The 26,967-nt window shown below is 43.2% G+C and overlaps 1 protein-coding gene and 1 long non-coding RNA gene across 2 annotated transcripts in view; one reads left to right on the plus strand and one right to left on the minus strand.

Annotated features, from left to right (window-relative positions):
* LOC6032986 (dynein heavy chain 10, axonemal) overlaps positions 1-26,967 on the minus strand; it is a 99,341-nt gene that overhangs the window by 22,328 nt on the left and 50,046 nt on the right. The window contains exons 28-53 of the mRNA XM_038257099.1: positions 26,520-26,715; positions 26,269-26,420; positions 24,604-24,685; positions 24,008-24,116; positions 19,611-19,731; positions 19,004-19,173; positions 18,805-18,946; positions 17,321-17,370; positions 16,941-17,066; positions 16,324-16,446; positions 12,786-12,916; positions 12,298-12,720; positions 12,113-12,217; positions 11,706-11,864; positions 8,720-8,830; positions 7,407-8,303; positions 6,289-7,337; positions 6,022-6,226; positions 5,641-5,783; positions 5,114-5,318; positions 4,895-5,054; positions 3,701-3,874; positions 2,372-3,598; positions 1,399-2,306; positions 1,274-1,345; positions 601-1,212 (exon numbers count right to left, since the gene is read on the minus strand). Coding sequence (XP_038113027.1) covers positions 601-1,212; positions 1,274-1,345; positions 1,399-2,306; positions 2,372-3,598; positions 3,701-3,874; positions 4,895-5,054; positions 5,114-5,318; positions 5,641-5,783; positions 6,022-6,226; positions 6,289-7,337; positions 7,407-8,303; positions 8,720-8,830; positions 11,706-11,864; positions 12,113-12,217; positions 12,298-12,720; positions 12,786-12,916; positions 16,324-16,446; positions 16,941-17,066; positions 17,321-17,370; positions 18,805-18,946; positions 19,004-19,173; positions 19,611-19,731; positions 24,008-24,116; positions 24,604-24,685; positions 26,269-26,420; positions 26,520-26,715 — 7,852 coding nt within the window. The remainder of the gene's footprint in view (positions 1-600; positions 1,213-1,273; positions 1,346-1,398; positions 2,307-2,371; positions 3,599-3,700; positions 3,875-4,894; positions 5,055-5,113; positions 5,319-5,640; positions 5,784-6,021; positions 6,227-6,288; positions 7,338-7,406; positions 8,304-8,719; positions 8,831-11,705; positions 11,865-12,112; positions 12,218-12,297; positions 12,721-12,785; positions 12,917-16,323; positions 16,447-16,940; positions 17,067-17,320; positions 17,371-18,804; positions 18,947-19,003; positions 19,174-19,610; positions 19,732-24,007; positions 24,117-24,603; positions 24,686-26,268; positions 26,421-26,519; positions 26,716-26,967) is intronic.
* On the plus strand, positions 10,006-10,735 carry LOC119767742. The gene is made up of 2 exons (XR_005277687.1): positions 10,006-10,134; positions 10,216-10,735. It is a non-coding gene; the product is annotated as an uncharacterized LOC119767742 (long non-coding RNA).

Below are 26,967 nucleotides of genomic sequence, written 5' to 3' on the forward strand. Positions count from 1 at the left end.
TGCTTCAAATTTAATTTTGTTTGGAAAAGTATAATTAAGTACTTAACCGGACTGCTCAAAACTTGAAGGATAACCTTCGTCCTTTGTTCGTTATTATACTATTTTCAAAATATGAACCAGTCTGGAAAAGCTCATTTAAAACCTCACTCATCTTGATCCAACCAACGATGGCCTCTCCTGTTGGTAAGCTGACAGTCTAGAGAGCGAAAAAGCCATCCCTCTTCCTGATGTTTGTTTTTCCTACACTCCTCAAACCTTGCCTAGTTCCACTCAGTATCCTGATTTGGTTTGAAAAATCATTATCGTTATTATTCATGAGTACCAAGTCTTCCCCCTGCGAAGTGTTGAGTTTCGAGTCCTCGCTTTCCACTCGAGAGAAAGTAGAAGTCCCAGTCTAAAGGAGACGACGATGAGATGATAAATTTACATCCCAATTCGCAGTGTCAACGACGACCCCTTTCCGCTACTTTTTTTTCACTCAAAGCTCCGCTTTAATGATGATGACGTCGATTTCACCGTCATCATCCGAGTGGAGGCGTGATGTATTATGCATGCGCCCGAATCAGGAGGGAAACTTTGTGCGCCTGCAAGATAGCTTACCTGCAGCACGGCGTGGAAGAACGCCAGAACGTATGCAAGCGGTTTGAAGGCTGGGTGGTTGCATGCGTCCAGCGTCTGTTGGCGCAGCTTGAAAAACGTTGCTCGCAGGTTCATCTTGAGTCCGTTCGGTGGTTCCGTAACTACTTTGAGTGATTTCTGCAGGATTCCGATGGGGAAGGACGATGTTGCTTCGGTTGTGATCCACAGCCGGAAATCCGGATGGGGTTTGGCGACTGAATCGAGAAGTTTTTCCAAGATTTTGATAAAGCTGAGCAGTAGGTGACCGTTTTGAAGCATCAACCACAGGCCTTGCTCGATTGCTTGATGTAGCAGTGCAAGTGCTTTCTGTTCTTGGCCCTGACCAAGCGAAATGTGCCGAAAACGTGTTCCACCAAAGCCACAGCGGTCGGCTAGCTTCATCAGGTCATTTGTAGGGTCGGAACCGGGGCTTAGGATGAAGACCACTGGAGTGGTAGCGGAAGATTGCTCGTAGATCGAATCGAAGCTCAAGATTGGCGGCGTAATAAATTCTTCTCCCATAATGGTGGCAACGTAGTTATTCACCAGCCGGTAGACGCGATCCACGCGGAAGCATCGCATCACCATGAGGTGCTGTGAAGGAAAAGGTTCATTAGCTAGTAATTGTAACAATTCCCAACTAGGGAACACCAACCTCGTAAGCGTTCATGTTCTCCGCAAAGTTTCCAGGGTAGTCAGTTCCTTCCGTATCGTCCACATCGTACCACTGAAACACCAAACAATCAACCAAACGAACCACTCAAACCCAATCCTACTTACACTGGTCCACTCGGCGATATTCCGCTCCACGTGCGACGGCAGCAGGCCAAACTTGTCCGGAAACAGATTCGCCAGTAGCAGCAGATCCTGCCATCCTTTATCGCTTATCCACTTGGCCGGACACTGCCGTTCCGACTTTTCCAGCGCAATGTTACCTTTCACGAAAAAGTCCACCTCCATCTGGGTCAGCTTGCCGCGACTCTGCTCCAGCTTGACCGTCATCTGGAACGAAAACAGCAGCTTGTGCTTCTCGAAGAAGCCGATGCAGCCGTACTCGTACACATTGCGGGTTAGCGTCACGATGATGTTGTTGAGCCGCTTCACCAGGATGTTGTCGGGAACGGCCTTGCGAAGCGAGTACACAAACACCTCCAGGTATGAGCTCAGTGAGTATTGGTACATTGGATTCACGACGGACATTTCCGACAACACAAAGTACAAGATGGCGCCACGTTGTGCGGCCAAGCGATACCCGTTACGCAAAACTTCAATGTCCACCGAGGTTTCCTCGGCAAGCTTAATCTTTTGCGACACTTCTGCCGCTTTCTCCTTAGTATTCTCCAATGTGTCCACCAGCTCCACATTGTCCAGCATGTTTCCGGTGGAGGTCGCCAGCTCCCTCAGCAGTGAATCTTCCAAGTTCTTCAGCAACACCTTGTTGGCACTCGTTTCCGCGATCAGACTTTCACGACGTTCCTCCAGATCGGGTCGCTCGGCTCGTACAACAACGCTGAGCAGCTGATCCTCCAATCCACTCATCGTTACGGTGTAGTTGATGATCAGCGCTTTGGCGTACACGGCCGGATCAAAGTTGGGATTCGACAGTTTCGTCGTCAGGTACATGCGGAAGTTGGTGTCCACGTCCACTTCCTTGTCACCGAGCATCACAAACTGGCGACCGGCTTGAGCTGATAAGTTTTTTTTAAGTTGAAAATACAGGAAGGTCTATAAAATTTGAATCAACGTTACTTACTCTTAATATTCTTCTCCAAAATGTTGTCAATAACAGGGTCGATGTAGTCATCAACGTCTTTAAACAAGACCGGATTACCGTACTTGATCGCCATCTCCAGTTGTTTCAGAAAATCCTTGTCGTTGAACGTGAGAACCTTCAAGTTGTTCGCGGATTCCCGCTTCAAAATCCACAGCAACGCTTGCTGCTGAGGATCAATACAGAGGGGAAATCGTGACGCTCTCGTGGTCAGGATGCCGTTCTGTACGGAAAGCTCATCCGGTGGTAGCCCTTCGGAGGCCCACGTGGTTGTTTCGAGGTCACTGCTCAAGCTAGTGTGAATACGGAATGGTTCGCCGTAGGGGACCTGGCGCTCTCGAACGTCAACCAACCAGTCGTCGAAAACGATCGAGTTACGAAACTCCCAAGAGAATGGACCAGTGTAGGCTAGAAAGGATGCGGATAGAAGACATGTGCCAACAACTTTTGTCTTGTCATCCTGAAGATTGCTCAGTTCGATCTTCCAACGATCACGCTCGGAGCTCAGCCCGGAGATCAACTTGTCGGCTGCGAGCAGTCTCCGTTCGGCTTGCTCCATCATCTCCTGAAGCATCTGTTTCTCTTTGATGGCCGTCGCATACTGATTGTTAAGTTCGTTCAGCTCGGATTCTAGCTTGTTGATTTCTTTGGTCAGTTTATTGAGGAGCTTCATTTGGCTATCGAGTTCGGCTTCCAAGTAAGCTACCCGATCCTTCTTAGGCTTAACCTCGCGATAAACGTCGCAGTATCCAAGCACTGCTCGGACAAACTTTAGCAGACCAAAGCCAGCTTTTGAAATCGATTGCATGTCGTCGAGTTTTTGCGATTTCTTCATGTGAGCCCTTACGCTTGCCACCTGTTTTTGGGAGATCTGGTCGCAGTCCAGTTCTTGAAGGCTGCGCAGAAAGTTTCCTTCGGACATCATGCCTTTGGCCGTCTTCCAGGAGATTTCCTTGAAGCCCTTTACGATGGCCACGCACTCGCACACGACCTGCACCGCTTCCGGAGGTGTCGCAAAACTTCGAATTTCAGTAATATCTGACTTGTCTAGATCGGACAGTGCAAGGCGGGCCACTTCGAGAGCTGGCATAGCTGCCGCCAGTGCTTCCTCCGCTTCGGCCTTTTCCACCGTAATAACCTTCTTCTGTTGTTCCACTTCGGTTGACTTTTCAGACGCTTCAGCTTTCTTCGAGTTGGCCTTCTCGGTAGCTGAAATGACACAATCAATTTGTAGCAGGGTTCATCAATTCGACAGCTTGGGAATGAGAAAAGAAACACACACGTGGTGCTGCGTCCCATTGGTCAACCTACACGATTCGATTCCGACCAGCATTTGCTCGCATCGCTGGGCCGCCTCGACCACGTTCTTCCGCTGCTCCTCGACGAGAATGCTCAACTGATCAATCTGAAGTGAGGCTTCATTAATTTTCTCGATTCCGTCCGATAATCGGGAGCACTGTTGCATGATGAAATTATCTTTCTCCTCTGTTGAAGCGTGACAAATTGAAAATGAAAGATGGTGGTGGTGATGGTGAGTAGTAGTACTTTGTGGGCCAAATTCTGGGCCCGACTTGGGATTGTTCCGCCGCGTTTGGCAGCCAAGTCCGTAGCGCCGTGTGTGTAGCATTTTGGCAGTGAGTGTGACGCTTGGGAAACTTGTCGTGGCGGCAAGCAAGCGGAAAAAAGTGGGAAGTAAACCTACGAAGCAGGCACCGGTAGGAAAAATCAGGCGGAAAATTAGGATGTGGGATAATAACACATCACTTCTAATCTGTTATGGCCGTTCCGATGAACTGGATGTCGTGCATGTCGAGCAATTAATGCGGTGCTCACAGAAAAAAAAAAACAAATCCTGAAATCGTGAATTGTGTTCATGAATTTCATTTCATTTCATTTATTTATTATCCTTTTAAATTACTACACTTTGTTGAGAACCAGAAAAGCATTTAAGAAACTTGAAGGAATTTATTAATGAACGGAATCGACGTAACACCTTATAATGTGGCCCTCTTAAACCTTGCGGTTTCGTCAACGGATCCACAGGCGTGTATCGTTCTTTTTGCGACAAGACTCCGCCTCCCGGGTCTCCTAAGTGTGAAGGTATGGGCACGGGGAGAGGGCACCGAATACCTATATTTACACTTAGAATTTTTTGCGTCCGCCCCGGGATTCGAACCGGCGACCTCTGGATTGAGAGTCCAGTGCGCGGTCCGATTGATCCACACAGGCAGACATAATTTATTAATGAGTATGGCGAATTTGCACTATAAACGTGAATATATTACTTCGTGGTTCTCAAATTCATGATTTTTTTTGGGAATTTACTTTTTTCCGTGCTTAGTTGAGATTTAGTTGATAAGGATAGTTTTTCGTTCCTAGTTAATTGAACTCATGGTTTGATAAATATCTGCCAAAATGCTACCTTTTAGAATTATATCGGTACAGAAGATTTGAAGCTTAGTTCTACTGTACCGTTGTTAAAAAATAAAAAATAAAACAACGAACCAATCAACTTCAGGTAGGTATTGATAAAGTCCAGATAGTGCTTCGGCGTGACAAAGTTCTTCCGGCGTAGCTTGAGCAAAAATTGTTGCGTGTAGTGCTTGAGCGATTGATGGACGTGCACAATGTGTGAGATGATTGGCTCCCTGTGAATATCTGGAATCTAAAGCAAACCTCCCCTCAAACGTTATGAAAAATTATACAAAAGTAATCTGATTATACCTTGGCATGATCCGCGAGAAACACCTTGGCCACGGCGTACAGGGCTTGCTCCGGCCACGGAAACACCCAATCGATGGTGGTGCTACCGACCAGTCCCGGAAAGTTTCGGCAGCGGTTCCGCAGGGCATCGCCCTCGGGGGACATGCACAGTACAACGTGCAGATTCTTGACCGCCCGATCCAGGAAGAACGCCCAGACGCCGTCCCTGGTGGGGTGGAGATGGTAGTGTGATTAATTATAGCGTCGCGATTCAGCACCAGAGAAGATGGACACACCGAGTCTTTAAGCTAATTATTATTAAGGGAGTCCATCTGGGCTCGGACTCGGAGAGTTGATGAAAAGATCTTTGTGAAAATTTAATTTCCCTATTTCTCGCTGCTGCCGCGAGATAATCTTATAAGCGCATCTGCTGTAGGACTGCCATTAGCCCCGAGAAAATCTCCGAGTCTACACCGGAAGCTGCTGCTATCCGCCAAGTTGCAACTTTTCATAATAATAATGCGCTTCTGCACTGCAAGCAAACTTACTTGGAGACGGCGTAGCCCTGCTCCTTGGCCGCTCCCCGGCACTGGCCAATTATCGTATCCTTCTCGTCGTCGGTAAACAGCGCTGGCACCATTCCAGTGGTTAAAATATTATTTATGAACTCCAGGAATCCTTCTTCCGCTATCTATTATCGGCAACGGGTTGGTGTGTTTGCGCGAATGCAACCAAAAATATAGAGAAGAGAAAACGTGAGCAAAGCACTTTTGGCCGGAAGTTCGGTTGGAAAACTATTGCGCAGTTTGGAAAGCCCCAAAGAGAGCATCCAATTAGTGCGCAACATAAACAACACTGTTAAACTCTCCTCGGCGAAAACTTTACCAAATACCGTTGTTAACCCTTTCCCACCCCAAAAGCAAACTAACTTGAGCAGCCTTGAATATGAAGCATGTTTTCTGGTTCTTCACGCCCACATTTACAAACAGCTGCTTCAGGTCCTCACGAAACGAGTTCTCGTTGTAACCTCTGCTCAGCACGATTTGGAAGACTTCACAGTCCGCCGTGAACGCTGCCAACTGAGCGATGCTCTGCTTGCCGGAACCTCCAACTCCTACTAGCATGACGTGACCTCTGTAAAAAATAATCTTCGTTTTAATTACCAATTCCAACACGAACCATCAAATCGACCCCACCGATCCATTCGAAGTGCCCGGTGAACTCTGGTCAAGTGCTCCAAGCAGTCCTCAAACAGTACCAAGTTCATGCGGGACTTTTGTTCGTTGTACTCGAGCAGAATCTCCTGAAACAGGAAGTAGATTGCATCGTAGTCCAGCAAATCCTCGTAGAAGCGCGTTTCTGCCAGGTTGACCGCATTTCGGTAGTCGCCAAACAGAAGCGGATCTCGTAAAGCATACTCCGGTGTCGGTAAATCGTTAACTTGGGTTTTTGAATCACCGCGTGGTACATCCGGAATCGATTCCACCATGATGGTTCTCCGACTAATTACCGGTTTGGGAGGGGGGAACTGAGCCTGAATTTCTTCGGCAATATGTAGCGCCATCAGTTCCTGGTCCTGGACGTTGATCAACCGATCACAGATTACGCGGTTAAACTCGTTTCGCCACACTCTGACCAAGTGACGCACCTCCTTGAAGTAGGTCGGATGAATTTGCAACAACCCAGCATAGATCCGCGACAGATCCTTCAAGTTGAAAATATAGTGAAACTTGGACGGCGTAGGCGGTAGCTTTACGACCAAGACTTTGAATAAGTTCAACGTCATCTCGACGACTATGTCGGCGGCACTTCGCAACTCCTCGTTGAACGTCTCGAGGTGTCCACGTAGAATCGACCGGTAGATGTGCGCCAGCGTTGTGTCCCCAGGGAAAACAATGTTACACACAGAGAACATTGATATAAAGCGAGGATCTACGTCGTTACGACCACCACCGGCGCGTCCCATCGCAGCTATAAACGACATATCCTTGAACTTTTTCCAGCTGAGATCCTTCGTCCGGTCGTACATTCCCTCCCGCTCAAACAGCAGCTTGAGAAGCGCGATCGGCTGTTGAGTTCCGTAATCGTCTACCTGTGGCATGTTCATGTCATCGATGAAGGCCACAACCTTCTTGCCAACCGGCGGTCCGTAGATGTCTTTGGTACGCTTGTCCACCGATGCTTCGATAGTTTTCTGCACGTCCATCGAAGAGGTTCGCGAGGAGAAGTTGATGTTCAGGATGATCTGCGATATGGAAAAGGCCCTGTTGCAATCAGTTCACTATAGTTCTATAGAACTTATCAAAGTACTTACGAAGGTGTCGCGATTGAGTTCCCGCAAAAAGTTAGAAATGACAGCCGTTTTCGACGTTCCAGTATCGCCAACCAGCAATATCGGGTGGCGGATGTCATTCATAGATTTGAGAGTCCACTTGGTTTGCAGCGTGTCAACTGTGGGAACCAAAATTTCACCAAAGGTCATATCCCGGTTGTGAACGTACTGTGGAACAACCCACTCCCAAGCAAGCCAAACTTTCTTCTCCATGTCGAAGAAGTAGTCATAAAGTGTTGGTTTAAGCGTCGGAAGTTGTCCAGCTTTAGCCGGAGCCGTTGCACTGTCCTCGTAGTTTATCATCTCTAGATTCCGCTTGATAAAGTCGTCGAACCGAGGTCGAGATTCCTCCAGCAGTGCCGCACCCAGCGAGGCGTACAAACACTGGATGAATCCACATTCGATATCGTCCTCTTCATAAGGACAGGTTATGCTTGACTTTGGAAACATGGCTTCGTAAAAGTAGCACAACTGGGTAACCATGTTGAGATTCGTCTGTGGTATCACCAGCTTCAATGGATCTTCCTGGTTGTTTCCGTCAACTCCCTCGAGGATATAGTCAATTGCCAGCGGTACAATCTTGTCGAACATTCGGGTCAGCATTTCCTTCTCTTCTTCGTATCGTCCCCGGTGCCAGCGTTCCCAGTAGCACGCGTAACCAAGGTTCTTTGGATCCAGGTAGACCATGCCGGCGCGGGAAACCGTGGCTGGCGAAGCGTACGCTAGATCACCGACCTCGAACAGTAGGGCGCAGTAGCTGTTGAGCCGGATGCGTTCGCCGTTGGCCAAAGTTAGCAGTTTGTTGTCGTCCATCACCGAGTTCATGTTCTCGATCCAGAGGGCGTCCACATCGCCGTCAAAGCACACGTAGCGGCGCTCCTGGGGTGGGGAGTTGGTGTTTCAGTATTAGCAATAATTTGCTTTCTCTAACGGACGTTACATTTTAGACACTTAAGCGGTACTACATGACCTGCTACGGAATTAAGTCTTACAAATAGGTAAGAACAAGTATGTTTAAGTTTTACAATTGTGATCAATATTATCTGTCAAGTTTCGTTTGTATTTCAATGGATGCATGTAATAACTACGGTTTATGTTGAACAGATATACAGGTGTAAAAAAAACAAAATCAACAAAAAGGTTCAAACAACTCCAAATTCAAAGGATTTGAAAATTACATCGCAAAAATTCGGTCCATTGGCTCAATTCTGGCCAAAACTAGTCAATAATAGAAGCAAGCTAACGTAGGTACTTCAAAGGAGTCCCGAAAAAAACCCAAACCCTCGAATACTTACATCTCGTTCCGTCGGTCGGTTCATCTCGCGAAATATGTTCGAGAAGAGTCCATCAATCCAGTCGCGAGTGTTCGGATCCAGAAAGCCGTACAGCTCGACCACCGAGCAGGCCTGTTGGGGCGGGAAGGGGGATGTTTGGGTAATGAAAGCGGATCCAGTTTCAAAAGGTTTGTTGATGAACAAAAAAAAAGAAAAAAGGGTGGTGGAAGGGGGGAGAGTCCATTCACGGAAAAGGTACACCACAGAAGGCATCAGGGGGCCAATTTTTGGTTCGTCTGGAATCAATGGTATCCGTTCTCGCTGATATTAATATCGCAATGGAGCAGCCGCGGTGAAGTCCTCTTTCTGGCATATAGAATCCGCGGAAAAGAGGGAAAAAAGTGCCTCGTTATTGGATTCCGATTTTAATTACAAGCTTGCACAAGAGTTTGGTTACGGTTTCTCCCAAAGAGTTTCATTCCGGGTCCCCACTTATCAGCACGAGTGGATGCGCCCAGCTCAATTGAAAATTCGTTCAATAAGTTTGCAGGTCGGTCGGGTTGGTACTTCAACAGGTTGCAATTCAAAATCATCATGCTGGTGCACAATTCTGCGTGCTATTGAAATAATACCTCAAGCTCTACGTGCACACACGCTTGTGCCTCTTCTAGTTACAAGTACCGTTTATTCAACAAAATCTACTTGTCATCGTTCACCTGGTTCGTAGTGCAGCCGTTCAAATGTTCGCCTGCAAATGCGTACGCGAGTGTGAAATTATGTCCAGCAAGTCCGTACAGCTCTTTCCAAAATACGACACAAAACTGCAGGGGTTGTTCATCATCACGACACTCAACAATGGAACCGTGAGCGCTCGTTTTCATCACCTTCTCCAACGTCGGACATAATTTATTCGAAACTCTTTTCATTCTAGCTTTTATCGCAAGTTGCATACGTACTACTCCGCAGAGGTAGGTTCTTTGCATGGACTGCTGGCGTACGAACGGAAACCGAACTTTCATAAACTGCACACTAAAAAATAATTAATATTACACTTAATTGAATTTCTAATCCGGTGTAAAAATCATAGATGTACCCGAGAACTTAACGTAAAATTATGTTTGAATTGATAGAGAGCTCCAAATCGTCGTTTGAATCATTAAACAAAACATTATGTCAAATATCGTGTAATATTAATTTATGTTTGACTTTCTTTTGCGTCTTATTTGATGCACATGATTGGAGCGTGTTTTTAGATGTGATTTTATGTCTCAGCAGACTGAATTTTAAGCTTATTTGAGTGCTCTCTCTTGACAGTGCAAGCGAAACGTCAGTCATTTTCGTGTTGTGCAAATCGGTGGAGGTCGAGTTTTTCACTACTATTCTAAAATCGCACAAATGTACCGATAATCTATGGGTTTCCTCTCAAAATGATTAAGGTAAGTTTAATTAACCATCAGCTGCAACCGGAGGTAATTTGCTTGCAAATAGATAACGAAAGTTTGTTTTTATTTTCTCAGCTGTTCGTGATGGAACCACCGGAGGTGAAACAACAATCGGCATCGGCCACTGGTGTGAAATATTAATTCCTAAAATCCACTTCACCTTGGAGCAAACAAATTGGCCGCCCCCGGCAATGGAATGCCCTGACCGGGGCAAGACCGTGACCCGCCTGAACCGGAAAAATGAGCCGACCTCGACGTCTCCGGATCTCACTGGACCCGATATTCGGAAATCTCGGATTATGCTGCAGCTGAAGGAATTCTTCGGTGGAAACAACCGCAAGTGACTACTGGAGTTCAGATGATGTCAGTGATTGGCTCGTCTCGGGCGACGAACAGAAAAACGTGTAAAAATCAAACCCGACAAGTGCAAAAGTGCAGGCTGCTAGATTTTTCGTTGTGTTTCCAGATTCGTTGTGTTTCCAGGTCATTATGGGTCATTACGAAACAAATGGAAACCGAAAGTGCAAATGTTATTATACTGAAAATGTGTGGTTTATTTTTTAAAATAAAATAAATGTTTAATCATGATTTGCAATTGATTTATTATTTCTAACCTAAAAATCACATTTTTCTACCAGCAGCAGGTTTCCCTAATTACATCAATTTGAAAATTACATCAATGTAATTTTCAATGCTTCGTCAAATCGTTCAAATGTTTCATGTAATTTTCAAAACTGATGTAATTTTGCATCAGTTATGACGCTCCAGTTATGTGCATCGAAATGACAGAATATTACACGAAAAATTTTTGGTGTGTGTACCAGATAAACACAATTGTTGGGAGTGAGCGCACCGTGCCAGACGTGTGGACATGGCCACGGACAATTCGCGGAATGCCCTCTGGAGCGGATATGACGGCAGTGTTTGGTGTTTTGGAGAAAAATTTGAAAATTTGTATGCAAAAGAATCGCCAGGGTTGCAAAACTGTTAGTTTTTAAGGTCATTTCTAAACATCAGTCAAAGGTAAGTGAGATAACAATTTAGTTTAGAGTATGTTGTTAGCAACTGACTGCTGAAATGAATTTTATGTGTTTCTATTTTCAGGCATGTCAAAGTCAACATAAGATCATAAGATGACTTTAACTGAACCACACAATTGGCAACACTTTCTACTAAAATCAGTCCCGGGCAAATTTATTTTCATCGAATTTCAACCACTTTCCCCACGTGTGTCAGAAATGCGCAATCGTCAGATGACGTTGCGATTCTCCACCGATTGCAATAGATTTCGAAACATACCAAACTCTGAAACCGTCGCGCACTTGCGTCATCGAATGATACTGCTCAGTTTTGACGATGCGATTTTATGGTTGGGAAGCAGTGCTGTGCAGAGCAGAACCAAGTATCTATGGCTACACAAGGAGTATCCTCGCACCTCTGGCTACCCCCAAACTGAACGAGAATGGATGGCATAAATATTGCACCAGCATGGTGCGAACGTACGATATTGACATTTTCCCGAAACTGGCCCCTCATCCCATCCTTTTGTGAGTGTCCAACGTTACCTTCGGATTCAGCACGGTGCACTTGGTCGGCAGGCCCATATTGGTTTGCGCCTTGATCAGTGTATTTATTACAACCGTTTTTCCGCCACTTGTTGGACCGACAATCATGGTTGAGTGACGTGTCATCATTGTTTCGTATAATTGTATAACCTTCTCCACCTGTGTGTGTGCATGTGGTAGGAAGAGAGAGAGAAAGGCATCGTTAGTGTGTATGTGTGCGCTGTGTGTGCCACCCCCGAAAAGAACCGAGATGGGAGTTTAGTTGAAATTTGATTATCTGTGCTTGCAGTCGGCGAACGGCCGTCGGCAGAATCAGCCCGACAGAATCAGGCAGATTTATTTAACGAACCAAACGGGACCGTTTGGGGACGTGATTTGTGATTAGCTCGTAGGGACCACGAGCGTACCTGGTTCTGCAGCACGATGTAGCCGTCGGTTTCCAGCACGTTGCGCACCTCGGCGGTAAACTCCGGATAGCCGACGCGTGGATAGTCTACCCCCGGGAATAGATCCTGCAATTGACGGATTGGATTAAAGGGCTCTCTCTCTCTCTCTCTCTCTTGATGGAAATCAATTTCCACGTCATACAAACCTTCATCAGTCCCATGAACAGCGGCACGTCATCGAACACAAACTTGGGAAAGTTCATATCGAACAGGGTCCTCATTAGGGTTGCGGTTTCCGAGATTTCCGGCGACTTTCGTTTGTTGACACCGGCCATCCGCAGCACGGCATTCAACGAGCGAAGTCCCCAATCGTAGTGGTACTGCTTGGAGAGTTGCTCCCGAGCCAACTTGTACAATACGGTCATCTTCTTAGCCAGCGTCTTGGCCCGCATGAACCCATCCGAGAACAGCGAGATCAAACAGATCAGTTCCAGGTCAGGCATAATACAGGTCACCGGTCGGAACAGTGCCTTCACCGACTCTGGCAACTCCGTACGACCCGCGTAGCCCGGGTTCATCGTGATAAATATGCCAACCTTGGGGTCCAGCTTGATCTCGTAGCCCTCAAACTGAAAAAACCACAACAGACAAAGATTACATTACGGCCCTCACCAACCCCTATTGGATATCTCACCATGAACGTCCGCTGGTTCGCCACCAGGGCCGTCCGGATGGTTTGCAGCTGGGTCGAGATTACGCTCAGCACCGAGATGTCAATCCGATTAAACTCGTCGAAGCATCCCCAGGCGCCGCACTGGGACAGCCCTGCAAGCCAGGGCAGACATACATTTTATTTATAGCGCTGAAACTCTAGCGGAGGGGTGGGGACATTTTATCTCTGGTGAATGGTTTGGCAAAGTTGGAGATGTCAATTTTTTTCCCAGTTGAAATTGAGTGCAAAACAATGCTGCATGCCAAAAATACTGGATGATAGTATTTTTTAGGGAGGAAAACATATTGGCATTAGATTTGGGGCGGTGCACAATCAGGCAAAGTGTGCATTGTTTACTACAAAAGTTGATTGTTTTGGAATGTACAGCGGTGCCAAAATGGTGGCCATTCTCCGCCAACTCATACAGCAGTTGCCCCGAAACCTCTTTGATTTCTTGGTTTGAAACTTTGATCTAAGGGGTAATTTTGGTCACGAATCAGAGGTCAATTTTTCGATATTTCGTGACGACCCCTTTAATTTCATTCACCAAATCTATCAATCTATCAATAAAAAATAAGTGTTGTCAATCCGCTGTACGGTTGGGTGACTATCCAGGTTTTTAAGCGAAGATGGCGCTCGAATGGTGAACGCCCGAAATGTCAAAATCGCGCAGTAGCACCAACATTAGAAAAAAAATATGGCTGTCATGCCATGGCACACTTGTTCCGTAATGTTGGTACCACTGCGTGATTTTGACGTTTCGGGCGTTCACCATTCGAACGCCATCTTCGCTTAAAAACCTCGATAAGGCGATTACTGTACGATCCCTTAAACAACATGCATTTTGATTTGGAAATGCAACGAATATCGAGCTTCGCGTTTGCCCAAAGTTCAAACCACACGTTCAAACATGCACGGACACCCTCAGGGATTAATCGAACCCGCTTGAATGCTATATTTCACGCCAGATTTTAATAGAATTTATATTTGATTTAATCAATACAACAAAATACGAAAACCGGCGAAATATCCTTCCAGCAGAGAGCCACGTTTTCTATAGCTGTTTGTCTGCCGGATTGCCGTATTTGTCCGTGCACACCGTGGTGTGCGGATGTCCAGGATAAATCGGAACATTGCCGTTGGGGTGCACTGGATGCATCGGGGATTCCTCTCCAAGTGGAGGTGGTTAGTTCGCTCTGTTCTAAAATTGAAACTAAATGTGCGTGTGGGTGGGGCCGCGAAGAGCAATTTCAGTATAACTTTGCAACTTAATTTCAGCAAACACAGCCATTCCGGCTACCTATCGCTATAGATGGAATGCTCAAATGTGGAATTGGGCTTTGGAGCCGTTTGGGCCATGTATAATGTTATAATGAGTAAACTGGAGATGGCCTCTGTGCTCTGTTTTTGGATGTGTAATTTCTTTGACCCTTTCAGTGGCATTGCCACCAAAATTGATTGTTGAAAACCGGATGTTACTTTTAAGTTAGTATTTATTTTTATTAAACTGTATCATTCAAAAAGCATCCATCAAATTTCGCTTCGACAGTCCCCGAAAGGGCTAAATGGCCCGGGTAAATTAAATCAACATGGCAGAGCGTGTTATTTGCAGTGCAATTTGTATTTTCTATAAATACGGAACACAAATCCGATTACTGATTGAAGTATTTCAAGTGGCCCAGCAGGGACGGGGCTGGGAACGAACAATTTTAACTGTTTGAAATGGAGGGATTTACCACCAGCAGCGCTTCCGCCGTCACGCCGCAATCGGTCGGCGGAGTTATGTTCAGCCTCCAATAACGGGAGGATAATGAAATTAATTTTGCCGAAAAAAAAAAACATTCCAATTCCATTAACCGGTACATTCACTCATAAGATTACACCGGATTGGGGCATAATTTCAGGAATGACTGGAGTAAACCGAGCAATGTGTTATGAAAACAATTGGCATGCAGTGAACTGCCCATGCTCTCATGAATGTCCCATATTTTCAGTAAGTTGAAAAAACGGGCTCGAATGTTTCAAAAACTTTTTCATATGAATTTCAATGATATCATCATTTTTCATAATGTCAATTAAATAGAGATCACACACATGATCTGATTTATGCTTTTGCTAAGTTTATATTGAAATTTATCTTGATTTTTCTTTTTAGATTTGAAAAAGTACGTAGGATGGGACTATGTGAACATTTTTTTTCATAGTAGGTACTTAATTTTTTTTCAGATTGGGCAAACAAACTTGCTGTAAATTATTAAATTTATAGAACAAAGTGGTGAGTTTTATGATGATCAGTGTAGCATAAAGTAAAGTGAAAATGGAGGCTAGTTCAGTATTTAATTGAAATTCGACCAAAATGGAAATGCGACAAAAAGACCACGTTTTAAATAGAAGTTCAAGCAAACTTATTTTTTGCTGCAATATAAATTTTTAAAAAAAATGTAATCTAATCAGTAATATTCCGATAATAAAATTTAAACCAGTTAAAATAAAATTGTAAAAATATGTACAATCTAGACTCGATTACCCGAAGGCCTAAAAAAAATCATTTCTAAGAGTCAAATCACAAAAAAATCCCTGTCTTGTTTTTGATTGTTACTTTGAAATTAAAAAAAAAATGCGAAAAACACTTTTTTTATCAGCCTCAAACAAACCTTCGGATAATAGAACTTCGGATAATCGAAGCTTCGGATAATCGAGGCTTTGGAGTCTGGGCTGTACAAATATTGTTTAAGTGATGGCAGCGCCATATTGGCATCACGACTCGAGTTTTAAGAAGAAAAAAATGCCTTAATTCAAACAAGTTCTGTCTGTTGCAGACAATAAATATAAAGATAGCAAGTAATCTGAAGAGATCAGAAATCGATTTGGTTTAAACCCCATTAAACAATTGAAGGCCGAAAACCTTTCCAAGACCAGGTTCACTGCCAATGTACACAATTTCAAACTATTATTGTGTTGTACTGAATTTTTGAAATATTTTTTTTGCAAATTGCTGTGCCAATATCGTTATAAGTGCAGTTTTTAAAAAGTGACACAAAATAATAAAAATAGTTTAAAGAGGAAAATAAAAATAAAATAGAGAATTCTAAACTTCCGAATTAAAAGATTTTGCAAATTATCATTAATTTGAGATTTTTTAAAGGGGAAAGTTAAATAAGAGGAACAATTGCTTGTGTGACCGTCAAGGGTCCAGCATTAATTCCATCCTATTTGTTGTTTTTCTCTTTCTCTATTCTGACAACTTCTGTTTTTAAAAACTTTTGATGGATACCTACTATATTTATAATTGAACGTCAAAGTGCTGATATGATAATCTTAGGTGCTTGATAGAATTTCAATTAATCATCAATCAAGTCATTACCTGTTTTTTTTCATAATCAACTTCAAGGGAAAATTCAGCAAAAGAGTTAATCCTGAATAGAAAAGCTAGTTACATTCAGAGCCGACTGACTCACCACCTCACGGCTCAAATTACCCGGCCAAACCCAACCTTTATGCTCACTAACTTCAAACATACCTGACAACACGGTGCCGACGGCGCGAAAGTCCATGCCCTCGCCGCAGTTGGTCACGACGCAGAGCAGGGCCATCGCTTTGGCCAGATCCTTGGTGGTTTCCGTTTTGCCCGTACCGGCCGGACCTGGGCGGTTTCCCGGGGATGTGCGCGGTGTCGGTCGTCCCACGACGACGATTTTGGGGTTTTCATCCAGGTGCAGTGTTGCCAGTTGATGGAGGAGAGAGAGAGAGAGGATGTCGAAAAACGAGCGAGTTAGTAACGGGTTGGTGTCGTTCCTGGAATTGCTGGCTGTGGCCACCGGACATTGCCCCGGGTGTGTTGTGTTCGTCAGAGGTCTGAACCTGAAATTTCAGGTATCAACACACGTATGATTATCGGAAGGAACGCGGCCAACGATTTGCGAAACAGATAATGGTTTGCCGGGACAAATAATAGAGTGTTCCAGCAGATGTTACCAGTGGTTTGGACCGACCAGCCCCACCCCTTGGATTAGAACGATAGATACAGGGGTGGGAACGCGAACTAGAGTGTCATCAAATTTAAGGTTTGTGTTGAAGACTCCCCCAGAGTATTCCTGATAAATTATCTTATAAAAAAGAGCAAACGGAAACTCTTACCGGCGGGTGCGGCGCCCAGCTTCATAGTAAGGGCTTGCGTGATGGTCAGATAGATTCGATCCGTGAGTGGCGTGATGACCAGCCGCCCGTTCAGGCCCATGTACTCGTATCCGTAATCGAATTTCCCTACAGTTTCCGGGTGGTGATAGAGATGGTTGTTCCGGTGTTTCGTTTCACCCAGCAGGGTCACCACGGGACGTCCCAACGGGAGCAGAAAAAAAGAAAGCAAAAGAAGAAGAAGAAAATGTAATTAGTACAGATTTGCACGGGCGGATGGATGGTTGAGGGTGGAAAAACTTTGCTTAAAACTCCCACAGTCAACCGGAGTTATCCGGTGAAATGAGGTTTTAGCAATTATCGCCAGAACCTAGGTAGCTCACCTGTGCACTGGACCACAAACAGGTTGTCCATTTCTCGCAGCCAGTAGAATCTGTAATGCAAATGGGGCAACAATTGGTTTAGAAGCAATTGCTAGCACACACACACATGGATATTCACACTCATTCGGTATTCAGGATAACGAAAGAGAAACTTTTCGTTGGTTCCAGGAAACAGGACCTACATTGGACTGAAGTTGTCCGACACCTAACTCAAAATAGGAAGTTGACAAAAAAAATATTTTGGGGGTGAAGATAGGGATCTGGTATCACTGGTTCTTGCATGTACGGAATGTACGATACAACAAGCCTATCGTCTTACTGTGTATATGCGTCACTTGACTATTTTAGATCAAGAATCGTTTCCTGTAATTTGGAGTCAGTGTGCATTTTTTGTGAGCATTACATATAAAACTGACAAACTTTTATGCTTGTTTTCTTAACATGCTTTGAAATCATATGGGCAGTACATACCAATGTTTTGTAATCTCATATCAAGAAAGATGTAACGTGAAATTTTAAATGATCAATACTATTCTGAAATTACTCTTCTCAACAGTACGATGCTGTAAAAAGATGCCATTCCAGTCAGTGTGCTGTTACCAAGGATCACGAATCATCCCTTTTTTGCTTCGGAAATTGCTCCAAACGAAATACGCTCACGTTTCCAAGAAGCGAAAACCCCTAGATTGCCAATAGATTTCAAACTACATGTTCTAGCTTTAATCTTGTCCAATCGGCTTTGCCACAGAGTACCTAGTACTGGGCACTTTTTGTCGGCAAATATATCGTCATGTTGCACTTGAAGCCTCGAATATCTCTCCCAACTCCTCATTAGGATGTGTTCGTTCCTCGGAGTCACAGACATCGCTTCTATTTAGGCAGCTGATTTTGATTTTGCAAATTGAATCTCGGACTTCAGAGCATGGCGTTCGAGCACGATGAATTCGTACCGGACTTTGGGTGGAGGAAGGTAGGTTTCTCCGCAGGGGATACATGCGTTGTGACGGCCTGATTTTCCAGCTCTCAGAATGTCGAGTCAACAGTGCGCCAGGAAATGATGTGAGGTTGTGTGTGTGTGTGTGAGTGTTAGTTGGGGATGAGCACTAATGAAAACTGTTGAATAATGAAACGAGACCAATCATCTGAAGCCTGCTGTAAGAGGCGATGCAGTTCTGCTCTGGTTGTTTTTTGTGCTTTTATATTTTGGATAGAACACCTGGTACAAGGGATGGATGGATTTACCGGATGATTCAAGTCAATATTGAACTGATCAATATGCTCAAGGGGATTTGAACTTTAGTTGGAATCAATTATTAGAGGTTTCCTGGCAGATGCATGGACGAGTTAGAAGTATTTATTTGCAAGTTTGTTAGAATCTTTACGGATGGTGGAGCCCGATTGAATATTCAGGTTAGGATTATTGGAGCAATTTATATTCATCAAGCCTGGTCAACCTGAATAGATAACAGGATTGGAAGACTTACCTCAGCTGGCTTTCCCAGCCGAACTCTTGCGCATCCAGGATGCTGTCCCGGACGAACCCTTCGATGATGTCTCGGGCGTGGACGTCAATGGTGGCAATTGTCTTGAACTTAAGTCGATCGTTTGGAGACAGGTCGGCGCGTACTGCAAATTTAACAATTTTTCAATAAAATTATTTATAAAAATTATCAGTTTTACCACCTTTAACAACCAGGTCGTCTAGCTGGCGATTTTGGGCCTCCAGGTATTCCTTCATGGCACGCTTGTTGCCCTTCTTGACCCGAGCGAACACCTCCTCAACCTCGGCAGTCCACCAAACTTGGTTGGCCGCCAGACAGACCATACCCTGATACTGTATGATCCAGTCGGGCCTGTAGAAGATGCAAAAGAACGATAACTAATCATTTGTCTTATTGTCATTTTGCTTAGAAAATAGTCTCTATCGTTGTGATGAGCTACATATATCAGCATTACAGTTCAATTCATTCAACCCGCGACATCGGCTTAGTTCTTGCATACTGTTTCAAAATGTTATATCAACATAGGAAACCCATCGCTCGTAGGTCCTTTCGAAAAAGTACGCTAGATTTGTTGTTTCGAACCGGACGCAAAACACGTCCCAACAGCAAGTTTTCGAACGATCCAAGTTTGCACCAATTCAACCAACATCCGCGGTGCCCGCTCAAACCATTCAAAAGAATCCAATTTATGACGACAAACTTCTGGCTGGCTGCGTCCAGAAACTTTGCGCGCGGAATCGTTAATACTTTTCCCGATATAAACAAGTGCCCATTGCCCATTCACCTACCGTGGCCGTTCCCGGTCCTTGCCGTAGTCGTAGATGGCCTTCTTCGTGATGTAGCGATTGGTGGACCTCATCTCGGTCAGGACATCGGTCATCCAGCGTTCGACGCGCTCCTCCACGGTAACTTGTCGGGGTGGAAAAAATAAGGGGGAAACAGAAATTATGGAAAGACATTAAAACTTTTTCCTTCCCTTTTCACGAGCAGGCAGGTCATCCCATAAACAACCGGCCAAAAGTCTTGACATTCGGCGTTCGCTTGAACGATCGTTATCGAAGCAATTGAAACATAAAGTTGGCGGTATTCAGCCTGTTTTCACTCTATTTCCGAACATTGTTGTACGGAATGCCGATGCGAGGGAGTGGAGGCTGGAGTTGTCGAAACGTGACGTCGTAAAAAAAAAAGATGCGAACTTTTGGTTCGCGCATGTGTCTGTCTCAGATGGTCCCAAAGATGTTGAGGAATTGAGGAGTGGTCGTGGCCATTTCGCGGCGATGTTTTGTTTTATGAGAATTTGGCTGCGAGCCGCCGGTGGCCAGCGTTGGTGGCATGACCTCGGTTGAGGGATGCTTGTCCGCTGAATTTCCCGTTTCTGAACAAGTTCAGGGTGACCGGGATTAGGCAAAAGTGTTGTAGTTAATTTGTAAGCGGTATGCTTGGCATCTTTCAATGTTACACCAAAACGATGAAAGTCGAATCTGGAGGTATTGAATGATATAAGAAACAAATAGATTTCGTAATTTTTTAATGTTGTCCCCAAGTAGGGGGCTCTCTTGCTTACTGTCTTACCTCATGAATATAGGGGAAATATACCCATTTTAATCACACTAAGCCGTTTGACCAATTCTCATCACTTTTACCGTTTTCCGCTAATAAATCCAAGGGGTTTCCAGCATCGTGTCAGACTGGTCACTAATCCGGAATTACTTGGAATTTGAGCAAGTAATTCTGTAATTTCGGATTTACTGAGTAATTCCAGAGTAATCCTGGTAATTCCTAATAATCCCAGTAATCCTGGTAATTCCATGATTCTTGTTTGTGAAAACATACTTCAGAAAATAATAAAATAATACAAAATAACTGTTAAAAAGATAATTTCGTTAAACCTTTTATAATCCTATTTATTGCCTATTAAGGCAATAGCTGGTACGGGATCATTCGGATTTTGAGTAAGTAATTCAGTAATTCCAGAATTACTCCGCAATTCTGCAGTAATTCCTGTAATTCTGGAATTACCTAGTAATTCCGTAGTAATTCGAGTAATTCCATAGTTACTCAGTAATTCGTGTATTTCCCATTAATTCAAGTAACTACTAGTAATTCTTAAAAGGTAAATCGGCATAATGCATTTTGCTTTTCCTTGATGCTTTGTATGGTTGTAAGAAGTACAGAGTGGATTCGAAATGTCCGCCAATTTGGATGCTCTCTAATTCAAATGTATTCAGATGAAAAACACTCAAACGTCAAAATCAGTTATCAAACTGACGTTGATGTTTACCACATTATTCGATGATTTCCAAGTAAGGCGTCCAATTTTCCCGGGTTTTGAGTTTACCGGAAAACGGGAAAACTATTTATTTATTCCCGGGAAGTTTTTAGTTTTTGAAAAAGTCATAAAATCTATGTTTTCTTTATATTTGTTATGTTTTTCAAGCTTTAAATTTATAGAATTAGCTCAATACTATTAATATCAATCTAAACAAGGATAGCAGTTTTTAGATAGCTTAACATTCCAACGCCCAAGGCTCCAAAAAAGTTGGAATGGTAACTTCAACTCGCTGGTTCTCGGGCATAACTCAACCAATCTAGATGATTCTTCTTTTCAGTGATTTGTTAGATGTTTAGATGATCATAGAACTTTGCAGAACTTAATTCGATCAAATCTGTAATTTTTGCGATGAAAAACATTGTTCCAACTTTTTTTTTCGCGTGTAAAAAAAATCGCCAAAAATTCCGCGGCGGTAGTCGTTTTAAAAAAGGTGGAACGATGTTTTTGATCGGTATGAACAGCTGTCAAACAATGTTATGTTTATGCAGTCGCATTGCTTGTCACACAGCAAAAAAGGTAGTAATTAGAGAGTGACGATTCTCGAGATTTTCAATTTCCCGGGAATCGAGAGTTGAATTTTGCAATTTCCCGGGAATTGAGTTTTTTTTACTATGCCAATAGTGCCAATCATTTATAAAGAAAAGTAATTAATGTGTTTCTTTTTAATGAATTTAGATACATTTAATTTATACTTTTTCAATAAAACGTTAATTACTAGCCTCGTTATTTTCGGGAACTGTCTACCTTTAATTTTTTTCTGAATCTGCAAATACAAGATCGCTTCTTGATTTTTTTGGACTCATAATTGTAGTTTAAAATGTTTACGAACCTTAATTCGTACTAAGTGATTTTTCAAAAGTTGCACAAACTTGTTTATAGATTTTTGTGATGTAAAAAAAAGCTAATATATAATTTCCCAGTATCGGGATTTTTGCAATATGATAAATAACGACTCAAAACAACAATTTAAAATTGTTTTTTTTTCCTTTTTAATGCCAACTGTAAATATTAATTGACGAAATAGTTTTTAAGAAAATCCGAATGTTCAAATGTGGCGGATCTTAACTTTATAAAGATTGCCAGAGTTTTTTAAATCAAAAATGAGGTTGATGCGAGACACAAAACAACTTATTGACATCGAAAAAGAAAAAAAAACCTTAGCATTACCAAAAAAACTAGATTAGGAGGATTGCTATGCTCGAGAGAGGATATGTAAATTATACTTATCTTGAAAAGGCTTTTCCTTTTTTAATAATTAGAATTAATAATTAGAAACAATAAGTGTTAAAATTTAAACTTTCTGAATAAGAAGATTAGAGATGAATTGGTTTATTAAAACTTGAACACCGAATATTAAATTTAACATCCAATGACAAAAACAATTTTGAATTAGTTGATTAGCTGATTAGTTTATATAATTTTGCTTCGACATTCATAAGCTTAAAATTTCCCGGGAGTCTCGACCAAATTTCCCGGGAATCGAGAGGTCCAAAAATGGTCGATTTCCCGGGAATTCCCGCTCGTCACCCTCTAGTAGTAATCCAGCTGCGTGTAAAACGCCTGGCTGTAAAATAAATTTTGCATTATTTTATGAAATTTTATGTAATATTACACCCTGAAATATGTAGCCTATCAGTATCAGTATCAAGCTCATATATTCGTTTATACTTTCCATTCTTCATCGGTCTGATGACCGAGCGGGCTAAGGCGACAGTCCTTACTGTTGGTGCTGGGTTTGAATCCCGTCGGTTGACATTTTTTTTTGTGTTTACAAAAGTTGTACATGTCGTGTGTAATATTAAGTGTCTTTTTTTACGATGGTGATGTGCACACAACTAAAAAAGTAGTAATCCAGCTGCGTGTAAAAGGCCTGGGTGTAAAATAAATATTGCATTATTTTATGCAATTTTATGTGATTTTACACTCTGAAATATTTGGCCCTCAGTATGGGAAAACCTACTTGACCGATATGTCAAGCTCATATATGCGTTTATCCATACAACTTTACATCGGTCTGATGGCCGAGTGGGCTAAGGCGCCAGTCCTTACTGTTGGTGCTGGGTTTGAATCCCGTCGGTTGCAACTTTTTTTTGCGTGTTGCAAAAATTGTACATGCAGTGTGTAATATTAAGTGTTTATTTTGACGAAGGTGATGTGCATGCTTTTGCATGCGATTTTACCATCGGATTTTTTGCTGTGCATGCTTTTGCGTGCGATTTTACCATCAGATTTTTTGCTGTGCAGATATCTTTCGGCTGCACCCAACCGGCGGTCGCATGATTGTGATGCATGGCGGCATGAAAGTATATCAGAATCTGCATGAAATTTGTCATCATGTATTTTTTGCGATATAGGGGTATGACATTTTTGCCCGTTACCGACAATTATCGACAATACCGACGGCTGATTGATTGTATTACAGAAAAAAATCTTAAAAGAACGAGGATTGAACCATCAACATCTAGGTTGCTGATCCGACACGCTACCACCGCGCCATGGACGCTTGATGAATTGTGAAGGACAGAGCGCGAACATATTGATCTCTCTGGAGTGTTGCGCGGGGACGCACCAGCATTCTATGTGTTGGTGAGAACTGCAGATCGCTGACATGTTAACACGCGGGCAAAATTGAGCTATGAGCTTGCTGCAAAAACTGTTATAAAATGAAACATTTTCTGTAGCAAATCCACTGCTGCAGATTGTGAGCTATATATTTCCTTTGGGTGTGGGTGTAATTCTTTGTTAGTTCTGAATGATTTTGCTCAATTATACAACTCAGTCACTCTATCACAATTCCTACGCATAAAGTTATCTTTAGCCGAACAAAATCGCAAGATCTATAAAAAAACTTACCATGCTGCTGAAATTCCATAACTTCGCCTTCGGCTGATATCATCGCGGTGACAATCGGCGTATCGGAACGATCTTTAGCGAATCGTAAAGATTTTATGTTATCGAACATCTGTAAAACGGGAAGACAGCAGGGAATAGATAGTCGAGAAGGGGACAAACATATATATAGAACAGACAGTCGACCGCCGCCGCTGCCAAAGAGAACAATATCTTGCAAGTCAATAAAAAACATGATTTTGCTTGAGTTGGTTGATGAGAGGGTGTGAGTGACATCTGGCGCAGCGTGGTGTGCGTGCGTGTAAGGAAGTTGTGAAACAATATTAAGAAGAAGATGAGACAACAAGATGGGTGGCGTAAAGTGTGTATGGGTTTCCTTTTTTGTTGTAAGGATATCAATTACTTTTCTGCCGGGGCTTTAGTTCAGGTGAGTGAATGTGTCAATTCCGTGTGATTGAATTTGCAGCACACAAGTAAAGTTTAAGCAAAAGAAGAACAGTGTCCAAAATTACACTGATTAAACTTATATTTTTGGATGAAACAGACTTTTAAGTGTGCGTAAAAGTGTTACGGGATTAAAAGTTACGCAGATATCGTACCTTAATGATGTGCTCCTGTACGCTGGTGTGTTCACTGCTGCCAAGAATGGATAATAGCTCTTCCGTCGAGATGAAGTAGAACCTAAGTGAGTTATCAGAAATTAATTAGAGTTTGTACGTGTGCGATGTGTACTCTCAGTGCATGTCACAGTAAACTGTTAGCTGTGTACGATGTTGAGTGATGGGCCTGAGGCCAAACATTGGCAAACGAGCGCTGCAGATTAGCAGCTGATATTAGTTACACGTACGGTATGGTATACACTTTCTAGTGAACCAGCGTGTAAGTGAGTAAACATTATCCAATTCCCGGAGCCTAAACTCACTGGAATTCGTTAACGGTTGTTAATTAAACCAGTTTCGAGGGCTTATCGGCTTACGCACAGCAGCCTTCTGGTATTAATCAACTAACTTGAGGATTGAGTAACTTGAAATCTGTTTTAACAACCGTGAACAAAGAATATTGAGGTAAATTGAATTTCAGGGTAACTAATTTGGCCATACTCAAATTTTATTATATGATATGATCATGGTGAAACAAAGCCCAACATGGTAAAAAATAGCATTTTATGAATTTGTGATCTCGTGGCGCAGGGGTAGCGGCTTCGGCTGCCGATCCCGATGATGCTATGAGACGCGGGTTCGATTCCCGCCTTATCCACTGAGCTTCTATCGGATGGTGAAGTAAAACGTCGGTCCCGGTTTCTCCTGTCTCGTCAGAGGCGCTGGAGCAGAAATCCCACGTTAGAGGAAGGCCATGCCCCGGGGGGCGTAGTGCCAATAGTTTCGTTTCGAATTTGTGAACTTGTTTATTTGTCAATTGTCCAATTTGTAAATTTGCCATTTTTTTAATTTATCACATTTCCAATTTGTTAATTTGTAGGTTTTTCAATCTCATTTTTTTAATCTAAATTAGTTTGTAAATAATACTATTCGTTAATTATATAATTACACAATGTTGATTTTTAATCTTCAATGCAGTCTAATTGCAAAACCTTACATATTGCCATTCCTCACATTAGGGGAACGGCATCTTATTCCAGCGTGCCTCTAATGTTGCCATATTAGCACTTTGACATTCAATTACAGCTCAGTAAAAGCGTTTTCAACTGAAATCGAGTGATTAATAGCTCAATAAATAGTGAGCAAGTTTCTTTCAAAAGTTTTACAAAATAAGTTGTTTAAATTGTGAAAATCAGCCAATTGGATGCAGTTAGGAGTGAGTGCTTAACCTGCCAAACATTGGTGAATTTCCCCTAGTATAGTGAATACATTTAGTCAAAATAGCACCATTCCCCTTATCATGTGGGTTTTCAGATTATCAATCTTTTTATATTTTTAATATCAGAGATCCGGCTTCAAACAAGTGCATAGATAATATTTTGGGCTTGTCGGAAAGGTTTTTTAAATCTTTTTCTCCAAGTGGTTAACCAAACTTCATAATTGGCAATAGCGATTTATGGGACCTCAAGACGGATCGCATATTGGTTCAGCTGGTGCAGATATAATTAAGTAACAAACTGCTCAGAACTTGATCCTGAGTTAATTTTTCGAGTGATGTTATAGCCCTTCCTCAGTAAGGTGAGAAAGGCAAAACAACCGATGGGCTGTTAAGCAAGCCTGCCTCAAATCATCACTCAACTACGATTAATCCACACAATCTCTCACCTGGGGAACAGCATCCGCTTGTGCTCGAGGTAGTCGTTCAGCGACTTTTGACACCCGTCCAGGTCCGCCCCCAGCCGCAGAAAGTCCTCGAGCCGTCCGGGCACCAGACAGACGTCCACCGCAAGCGGATTTGCGGCACTGGCGGCCATAATCTGCGAAAAGAGTCCACCCCCACAGCAGCAGACGATACAGACAACCAATACTCACAAAAAGTCAACAGATAGAAAGAACGTCCTTGTCCCGGTATTTACCTCTTGAAACTCCTGGTCGATCTTGTTAAATTTTTCCGCCTCTTCCGGTAATTGGGCACTTATATCGCCACCGATAAATATTCCCTCCAGGTAGAGCCACTTCCGCTGGACGGCCAGCCACTCGTCGATGATTTCGGAGATCAGTGTCAAGTGCTTCTCCCACCGCTGGACCGTCGGCAGAAAGGGACCAATAAATCTAGGAAGGAGCAGAAATGAAACGTGTAGAGTACGTTAGTGGACAGGTCCTTGCCTTGCCTTGCTGGCGAGAAGGTTGAGAAATGGTCGAGTGGTCCAGTCCGGTCTGGTCCGGGTCGTGAAGAAGTGCGCGGGTGAAGGGATTGAGGTTAGGTGATTGATGGGACGTTACTCGGTTAGTGGTCGATTTGGGAACGAGTTCGTATATTTTTTTGTCCCCGCTGTACTTGATTTTAGTTACTCTCTCTCTCTC

The sequence above is a fragment of the Culex quinquefasciatus genome, chromosome 1 (genome assembly GCF_015732765.1).
Source record: "Culex quinquefasciatus strain JHB chromosome 1, VPISU_Cqui_1.0_pri_paternal, whole genome shotgun sequence".
Taxonomy (NCBI): Eukaryota; Metazoa; Arthropoda; class Insecta; order Diptera; family Culicidae; genus Culex; species Culex quinquefasciatus.